General features: G+C 43.9%; 1 protein-coding gene across 2 annotated transcripts; it reads right to left on the bottom strand.

Moving 5' to 3' along the window:
* Positions 1-370: 370 nt before the first annotated feature.
* maptb (microtubule-associated protein tau b) lies at positions 371-9,908 on the bottom strand. Of its 2 annotated transcripts, XM_015038504.1 has the most exons (11): positions 9,302-9,908; positions 6,293-6,364; positions 4,717-5,613; positions 4,356-4,396; positions 4,223-4,280; positions 4,058-4,137; positions 2,765-2,911; positions 2,613-2,694; positions 2,336-2,445; positions 1,278-1,445; positions 371-1,207 (listed from the first exon to the last, which is right to left on the bottom strand). In XM_015038504.1, the coding sequence occupies exons 1-11, from the start codon at positions 9,390-9,392 to the stop codon at positions 1,175-1,177; spliced, it is 1,779 nt and encodes a 592-aa protein (XP_014893990.1). In that variant the 5' UTR covers positions 9,393-9,908; the 3' UTR covers positions 371-1,174. The 2 variants fall into 2 exon arrangements, with proteins under 2 accessions (XP_014893990.1, XP_014893991.1); XM_015038505.1 differs by lacking the exons at positions 6,293-6,364; positions 9,302-9,908 and adding an exon at positions 5,977-6,258.
* Positions 9,909-9,933: the final 25 nt, after the last annotated feature.

Genomic DNA, 9,933 nt, shown 5'->3' with positions numbered 1-9,933 from the left:
TGTGTCTCTGAAGGTTCAGGTCAGAGTCTCATCACTCACCCAGATTTCAGGCCTGATCTCTGGTTTCTAACTGTAATAACTGAAGCTTACTCTTGATAGCTCCTGTTTTGGTCCAAAGAAAAACTTTTCTTTCTGTTCAGCTGAGGAACGTTATGGTGTTGATTTGGAATCACCTGTTGACATCATAGCGTATCATCTATGTAGCTATGATGGCTAATCTTAGTGGCAGAAACATGTAGATATTAAATAGGAGGGGTCCCAGGATTGAACCTTGGGGTACCTCAGGTGACTTTATGTGCTCCAATGAGTCCAAAGTAGTCCCTGTTTCACCACCAGGTGGCGTTTCCCCTTAACAAATCAACCACAGACATTTTGAGCTAAGAGAAACTTTATTGTTCCAAAGCACTTGGACAGCTGACAGGCACAGACAGAGCAGTGGTTTGGCACCTGGTATCAAACGGCATTCTGGGTAATTCTTATGTGGGGGAGGGGCCAACTGCACAGTCACGATCAAAACTGAGAGGATGGTAATTGGCTAAGGGAGATGACATCAGTGAGAGGTCGTCTGTGATTGGAGAGATTTTATCTGAGTTACCTGATTGGGAGGAGCAGCTAATTCACTCTGGACACCAGCAGTGGTTCTTTTTAGGTCCTAATCTCTGGTTTTCCTTCTATTCATGGATGCTACCTTCATGATCTTTCGCTATAAAAGGGTCGGCTCTGAACGTGTCTGAGGTCAATTTGATTTAAAAGCCAAATATGTCCCAGTTTCCATGAATTCATCCTAAAATCTGGGATAATTCCTCTCTGATCTTCTCTGCCTGACTTTGCTGAAGGTCTTCTTGATCATCTGATTCTAACATTTGGTCTCCATATCACCTCTGTTGGTCACCTGGGGTCTGTGTCATGAAGCATGCTTCAAACGAACATCCTAGGTGAGACATGAGGCAGTGGCAGGAACAGCTAAAACCAGGTGAAGATGGAGGGAACAGAGACTACCTGAGTTACCTAGCTGGCTGAACTCTGACTGGCTGCTGTTCACTCTGATTCATAAAGTCTCCCCAATCACAGCATGTCTTTATAAGATGAAGTTAGAAATATTTTGTTTCTGCAGTCTGTTGGTTTCCTTGGTAACAAAGAAGATGGGGGAGTTGCAGGCACAGAGCTGGTCCAATCACAGGCCTTGTTTGGCGAGGGATGCAGACACCTGACAGGAGGAGGCTGGTTATTAACACATTACCAGACTTTTGAAAGATTTCCGAAAAGGTGAGCCTCACCTGGTCGGCCAGGGTATCGAGGGGAGGAGCTTCATCAGCATTGACGCTTCCACGGGAGGAAGTGTTGCTAAGGCGACGGGGAGAGGAGTCTTCCTGAACGACGATTTCAGCACCATGGTCAGTCCGAGCTTTAGCATTCTCTCTGAACATCAGCTTGTGACTCTCAATCTGTAACAAAACACCCCAGGATACATTCTGATCAGTTGAGAAAAATCAGAACCATTCACTGGGACAGAGTAGAGTTTTCGCAGTTCAGAGCACATCTTTGGATCTCAGTGAGAAACTTGCTTCACTTGATCTTATGATATAGCTGGGAGCAGAGCGGCCTGAAGTCTGTGGCCTTGGAAACTCGCCTGATTGGTCTGAAAATTCACCAAACTGTTAGACTAGACCTACTGATGACAAGGACAAGTGGACTGGCTAAAGATAAAGTCAGGTAGAGTACTGCGCCAATGGAGATGCTACTAATTAAGTGCAACCGCAATGACACTGGTAAAGTCAGCAGTGCACTGTTTACAGAAGTAATAATGGATGCTGCCATCTATGGATCAATGTTTTTAACTTCTTGAGCGATTGGTGTTGACAGTATTGTCACAAAGTCATGGCAAAATTTAGGACGTTAAGAAAAACGAAAACACAAATAATAGCAATCGTCTTTTGTGAATCATTGGTTGAAACTCTGAACCAGGAGTGACGTAAAAGTGAAAAAATCAGAATTGGGCAGATCAGACTGCCGTGACAAAACTGACATTTGTTTTGCATTTGATTGCCTTGTGAATTTGATAAACAGGCTAATTGGAGGGATAACCCTTGACCTTGATGACCTGCTCTGTATGTCCGGAGGTTTACTGGTTTTGCTACATCTTGCCTGCTGGTTTTAAAAGACATCTTGTTGCCTAATGGATGTTTTGAACTCCCACTAACCGAGTCTCCAGTTTTGCCTCTTACTTCAAAAACATTTAATAAAAGGATAAGTGGTATTTTAAAATAAGGAGTAGAGATTAGGAGTAGAGAAATAGATTTCATGAGTGTGTTATTAGCATGATGCCAGAAATCACCTTCTTCTTCCCTCCTCCTGGAATGTGGGTGACATTTTCCAGAGAACCAACTTTGGACTGAACAGTTTTGAAATCCACCTTCTCAGTCTTGATCTCCACCTTGCCTCCACCTGAGGAGCAGAAAAGTTGTGGAGCTTCACACAGTCTGTCACACACAGCACATTCTGAGATGTAACATTATACATATAAAGTTGATAAACAGGACGAACAGGTGAGTTTAATGTTAGTCCCTTTTAGAAAATAATCTGTTCTTACATTTATGTTTACATATTCTTACCTGGTTTGTGGCGGAGGTTATCCTTAGAGCCGCACTTTGATGTCACGTTGCTTAAATCCAGCTTCTTGTGGACAATTTGAACCTGCAGGCGGACAGTTGTGGGGGTCAGCCCTGACCAGGCTTTCAGAGATGCACACAGAAACAGGTGTTACCTTTCCCCCTCCCGGTGAGTGCTTCAGGTTTTCTGTGGATCCCACTTTGGACTTCACACTGCTAAGGTCAGGCATAGGATGGGAGGTGGGAGGTGTTCGGCCACGGGCAGAACCAGGAGACCTGGGAGGGGTCCGGACAACAGCCACCTGCAGGCAGCATCAATACAACTAGTTTAACCAAGTAGTAGAAACACCATAAACCAGTTCAGCATGGTAATTGTGTAGCACTGTACACAGTTCTATACGTCACATCCACTCCCCTGTCAGAGCCAAGTCTGCCATGTTAGGCTTGTTTCTGAAAGGTAAGGCATATGAAGTGTCTTGCCCAGGGACACAACTATTGAGGCATACGAGGCGGAAGTTTAAACCGTCAACCCACCAATGACGGGACCTACTCCTACCTCCTGAGCCACCGATAGCCACATGGTTTAAATCTATCTGAGAACCAATGAGACTAGATCACTACCAGATGGCATTCAGTTCACAGGTCTGCCTCTCCCTTTATACAGTTGTCTGAGGATGCAATTACAACATAATCACTGACCATTGGTGCTTGGTAACAAGTACTTCCCTGCTACCCAGTTGGTCTTGTAGACCGCCTTGTGCTCAAATATGGTGTTTGTTGTAGACATGCCTTTCATAAAAGTCTAATAGCAAATCTTTGCTCAGATTGAGATCAAAAAGGTTGTTTCAATCACACCCCTCCTAGTATCTACGTCATTCAATGATGTTCCTCAAGGAGCACAGCAGGATCTTTGGATGCCACTCTTTCCAAGATACCATTCAGAAACTCCAGGAATTCTGGGTAAGCCTTCCTTCTTGCTACTAGATGCCACAAAGAGGTGACCCGTCTCAATCACCTTTCCAAAGCCTAGGCACCAAGCCTGCGATGATTCCCACACCCACCCAACACAAGAATCCAACACCTGCATTAATAGGTGCAGGTGTTGGGTGCAAGTCTTTCATACTTTGGAGTATGAAAGAACCCAGACCCTTTCCAGGAGATGTCAACTTTTTTGAGTTGAGATCAATAAACTAACTCTTTGATCCATCCCGATCTCTGAGGTAAATTTGCCATGGGAGAATCTACCATGGGCTGAAGACGCAAACAACATATGTACCCAGGATCACAGAGACAATTAAACCCCTCTACAAAGTTACAGCCGCCACTCAATAGGAGGTCTGTGTCAACCTGGTCTGGACTCATTAATTGTCTTCTCCCAAAGCTTTGGCTCATTAAAGCAAAATTGGTCTAAACCAGTTTGGATGAGTCGTATGTTCAGGTGGCCTGACCTTCTTCACATCTCGGTTGGGGGTGGACGATCTGCTGGCAGGTGAGCGACTTCCTGGACTGTTGACTCCATCCATGGACTCTGACAGACAGGTGGTACACAGGTGGGTTTATGCACTGGTTTTGCTGGTTTCATTAATTACACTGGTTCAATTAATGTGGTTTACCTGTACTCTTAGCTGAGATCATCTTTGCGGCTCTGCTGCCCCCTGCTGTCCTGGAGACCTGAAAACACCAGGAAGATATTAGCGGCGACAAATTTTACTCCCAGACTCGAGATTTAGTGTTTAGATCATTTACCTTCACAGCTTCATCAGCTGTTGCCTTCACAGCTGCTTTACCTGAAGAGAACAAAACATCATCATCATCATCATTAATCCATCGGTTAAATATCTGCCACTGATTTTGATTGATGAGGCTGTTTCCATGACAACCGGGAGGAAGTGATCAGTCTGTGTCACCTTCAGGGGGAGAGTCTGTCCAGAAATCTGACACAGAGGAGGGAGGTGATGAGGGGGATGGGTGATAAGGAGGTGCGTGCAAGCAAGGCAGGTAAAAGGAGAGCAGGAATTGGGAAAACAGAAGAAGAAGCAGGGGGCGCTGTAGCAAAAAGAAAGGTTGCAACAGCAAGAGGTGCAGCAGGGGGCGCTGCAGGACAGACCTTTGTTGAGGGGAGGAGGAACGCCTGATCTTCTGAGAGGAGAAGAGGAGGCCTTTGCGTTGCGTTTTGGAAGAGCATCTGCAGGAGGCGCTGTGGTTTTAGAGGGAAGATCTCCAGGAGGAGCATTTGTTTTGTTGGCAGGGAGCTCCTCGTCAGCTGTGGAAGGAGGTGCAGGAAGTTCTGGTTGGTTCTGTTCTTCAGGGAGGTCTGTATTTCTCTCCTCTGCAGGAGGTTCTGGATGGCTCTCCTCTGCAGGAGGTTCTGGATGGCTCTCCTCTGCAGGAGGTTCTGGTTGGTTCTCCTCTGCTGGAGCTTCTGGATGGCTCTCCTCTGCAGGAGGTTCTGGATGGCTCTCCTCTGCAGGAGGTTCTGGTTGGTTCTTCTCTTCAGGAGGTTCTGGATGGCTCTCCTTTGCTGGAGGTTCTGGTTCGAAAGAGGCGTTTGTTTTAAGATTTGAGAGCTCTTTGGACTCCTCCTGCACCTTCACTGCTGACAGTACCACCTCAACTTCCAGTTGCTCCTCATCTTTATCATCATCATCAAGTCTTGCTTCTCCTGGAGGGGATCTGGGGGAGGAACATGGACCCTCCTCTCCTGTCATCTTATTTTGTTCTTCTACGTTGTCCTCCTCCTTTCCTGTGACTTCCTCATCCTGCTGTGGAGGAGAAATGCTGGAGGAGGAAGGAAGATGCTTATCCTTATCCTCATCCTGGATAATGTCTCCCTCTTCTTTCTTTACTTGGTTGCATGTTTTTGCATTTTCCTCCTGACCAGCTCCTTGTGGGTCTCCAGAAGGAGGCACTTCCTGTTTTCTCTCCATCCTCTCTCCTCCTCCCTTTTCCTGCAGCTCTGCGCTTCCATTTGGGAGTTTTTCCAGAAACCCGACAGATTCTATGTCTGACAGAGGAGTAGGAGACGAGAGGGGGAGACAACAGGAGGTGAAAGACAACCAACAACGTGACAGATGAGTCGAGTCACTCTGGTTTTTATCTATGTCTGTAGGGGGCGCTTCTCTCCCTCTGGAAACATTCTAGATTTACCTGCAACCTGCAGCTGGATAAAATTAGATTCCATACTGTTTTTGTCAGTTACACTGCAAAGCTTTTTTTTTTTATCTCCATAGCATCTTCCATTTTTGTTTTCTGTCTCTTTATCTTTATCTCCCTATCATCAGATGACAGCACAATTCAAATGGAAGAAAAAAAAACAAACTGTTTTGGTGCCCCTTCCAGTACATCACCAATATAGTTAAAAACTCACTTTTTTCACCACTGGCGTAGGACATTCTGAGATGTGGAACTCTAGGAACTTCAAGCATTAGGAAAACCTTCATGTGCAAGCTGTTGCAGCCTAATTTTTTATTCAGTCTGTCTCACAGGAGTCAGACGTTAAAGGAGGAGTTGCTGCTGTTATGGTTCTCTTACAGATGGTTCTGATTCCGGTTCTGTCTAACTTGTAACTTCAAATGGTTGGACAGAACTGTAGGAATCGGTTCATGTTCATGAAACAGTTCTTGAAACAATGAGCTCAGTTTGAACTAAAATCTCCTGGTTCTCCTGATTGATTGTTCACAAACCTCCCATCGTACTTCGCTGCTCCTGGGCGGAGCCATCATTGACGGGGGCGGAGTCTCCATCCATCTTCGCTCCTGCAGAGATCAGGTGGAAAACTATGAGGAACCCGCAGATATCAACAAAACATATGAGGTGCCGTTTATAAAGTTACACAATATAAAAATTAACAGGAATATTTCTGACTTATTTAGCCTGTCATAGAAAAAAAAGTGGGTTTATTTTTCAGTAATAATGTTATTCATACATTTATAAATATATGAATGACACATTTATTATGGGTAATGATAAATATGAGTTCTATACTAAATATTTAATACATAGTTCCCACAAGTCTGAACCGGAAGTGATCCGCACTATCTAAGTAAGCAAGCGCATGCGCATAGCATAGCGGACTCATGGCTTAGAGATCAACAAAAATATGTGGGCACTCTTAGCGGTGTTCGAGACAAAGATACATTCACTTCTGTCGGAATCGACCCGTATGAGACGGGGAATGAAAATATGTCAGACGATGTGGACAAGCTGCCTCCGATCTTACTACGTTATAGTTACCTAGTGAAAATGAAGAGTGCGCAGACCATGGAGGGGCTTCGCAGCCTGAAATCTATGGACGCATACAGTTAGGGTTGAAAAGGATTTGTAAAGGACGTACGGACTTTTCATGTGAATATCACAGCTCTGGTGACTGGCAGAGTAAATACATGTAGTAGCATACACGTAGGCTACATGTCCGTCTTAGCTTGCAGATAAAAGCTACATTAATTAAACTAATTTTGCTAGTTTGGCAGTAAGTACTACAGTAAATATCACTTAGCACCACACAGACATGGGTAGAACACTCAAAAACTGTAATTGAGTAATATTTGTAATGTACTTATATTGTTCATAAGAACATTATATAAGTACATTACAACTAGTTCCAGGCTTGTGGCTTGTTTATTGTTGCCATAGTAACTGCCTGCCAAGATAGCTGTCAGTTACGGGTGTGTGACGTCACATAGGGTAAGGAAAGTTGAGGTAATTTTATTTATACAGCACATTTTCAGCAACAAGGCAATTCAAAGTGCTCTACATGAATTAAAAGGAAATACATAAGGCCTATATATTAACAAGGTAGTTTACAAACCAATATTTAGTTCAAAATTAAATATTTAGCATTTCACATATTAATTTTGCTAACTAAATATTGAGCCCTAAATTTTATATATATATATATATATATATATATATATATATATATATATATATATATATATATATATATATATATATATATATTTTTTTTTTTTTTTTTTTTTTTTTTTTAACTAAATATTTTGTTCCAAACTAAATATTTAATTTCTTATCTAAGCACTTAATTTTCAAACTAAATATTTAACTTCCTAAGTGAATATTTAGGTTGCTAAATATTTAGAAATATTCAAATTAGCCTGCCGATAAGCGGAGGTGGAATATCAAAATAAAAGCTGGGTTTTACGACCTCTATATAAATCCCGCCGCTGGCCGCATTGAATCGCTTCATTCGTCGCTCCATTTCCGGGTTTTCTTATATATGCAATTGATTCTTTTGTTCTTGACATGTCCAACTTGAAAACTAGGACGTGCCGTTTTAGGTGCTATCTAAATGTTTATTCATGTCTCTATAGCAACAGTTTCTGCATCAGTATACAGCGCTGCTCAAGCCAGAACACTTCCGGTTCATGTTGGTCACGTTTAGAGCTTCTAAGAACGTTTTCACACAATCAATATATTGATTCATTTTCATATAAAAAAATTTGTTTTACGAATGAATAAATAAGAAGTCTTACAGTTCGATAGCCGCTGTTAACCGCAAGTATTTAGGCTTGATCGCAGTAATGAATCTTGATACAGAAACTGTTGTTAAGGCATGACTGTTACAACTGCAATGTTTTCAAAGTAACACGTTGGACATATCCGGAGGAAAAAAGTCGATGAATAAAAAAAACAAACAAAAAAAATTACTTGAGCAACGATTCCTCAAGACCCAGCTTTTATGATATTCCTCTTCCCTTCTCCGCAAGCTGCATATTTAGGTAATATTCGTAAGATATTTAGTTGCAAATTAAATATTTACTTTAATTCCCCATTTAATTAGTTAGAGAATTAGGTGTTTAGTTTGGAACTTTTATGTTTATAAATGTATGAATATACGAGTTTTTCTTTCTCTATGACAAGCTAAATAAAAATATATTGCTCTAAATTTCTTACTGTGTAACTCTGCAAACATCAGAACCACGTTTACTGCTGGATCTCTGACCCAGTTCGTTCAGGGTCTAGTCAGAATCGGTCCATTGATTTATCCGTCGATTTCAATTTGAATTTAGTCTCCAGAACTTCACAGAAATATTTTCCAACTGGACCGACCGTGTTTGATACCCTCCCCCCTCCAACACACAACAGAACCCTAATTTCATTCGGACTAAAGAAACAGGGTCACGGTTCTGTTTCGTTCCGGACTTTCCGGTTTTCTGAACTCGGTACCTGGCCCGTGTAACTGTAGGTAACAGTCACGTGATCCGATCTGATTACCCAATTGCCTGATTAAGCATAGTTACAATGAAGCACCGAGTCCAGAACCAGACGGACTCAGACTCATAAGAATGAATACGAACCGAACCGAACCGGCCCGGGCCGAGGGCCAGGAGAACATGTGGAGGAGTTGATGGGCGGAGGAGGCCTCACTGAGCATGCTCACAACCGCTTCCATCATGATGCAGCAGTCCAACATAAAGTCCGGTCCGGTTCGGTTCGTTTCACCTCCTCAGTATCTCTTCAGCGGCTCCTCCTGTCTGCGCCTGATCGACCTCTTCCCTGCGACGCGCAGAGCCGCGAGGCTGCAGCAGCTGCGGAGCCGAGCACCCCTCCTCTGCTGCGGCCTGCGGAGCTCCGAACCTCCCGGAGGAAGAGGAGAAGGAGGAAGACGAGGAGGAGCAGCTGAACAGGAGGAAGATGAAGGAGAGATGGAGGAGAGAAGGAGGTGCGGGCCTTACCTCCTGCTGCTGCTGCGGCTGCTGCTGCGGTCCGTCTGCTGCTCCACCCTGCTGCCGCTCCAAGGAAGAAGGGAGGGGTCGCTGTTACCATAGCAACCACGCAGCATCACTAAGGCACATGTTTCCGAGGAAGTGATGTCATCAGAGGACCAACTCCATTTCCTCTGATATGTTTCTGTCCTGAGCAACTGTAGAAGAGTTCGGACCAGGAACCCAAGAGATTGGAGAACCATCAGCCCATTGGAGAACCATCAGCTGATTGGAGAACCTTCAGCCGACTGGAGAACCATCAGCTTATTGGAGAACCATCAGCTGATTGGAGAACCATCAACTGATTGGAGAACCATCAGCTGATTGGAGAACGTTCAGCCGACTGGAGAACCATCAGCCCATTGGAGAACCATCAGCTAATTGGAGAACCTTCAGCCCATTGGAGAACCATCAGGTGATTGAAGAACCATCAGCTGATTGGAGAACCTTCAGCCGACTGGAGAACCATCAGCCCATTGGAGAACCATCAGCCCATTGGAGAACCATCAGCCCATTGGAGAACCATCAGCTAATTGGAGAACCATCAGCCTATTGGAGAACCATCAGCTAATTGGAGAACCTTCAGCCCATTGGAGAACCAT

The sequence above is a fragment of the Poecilia latipinna genome, unplaced genomic scaffold (genome assembly GCF_001443285.1).
Source record: "Poecilia latipinna isolate Pla-1442-1.1 unplaced genomic scaffold, P_latipinna-1.0 Scaffold443, whole genome shotgun sequence".
Classification (NCBI taxonomy): domain Eukaryota; kingdom Metazoa; phylum Chordata; class Actinopteri; order Cyprinodontiformes; family Poeciliidae; genus Poecilia; species Poecilia latipinna.
Note: the sequence above shows the minus strand (reverse complement) of the source record. Positions and strands in the feature narration are given on the sequence as shown.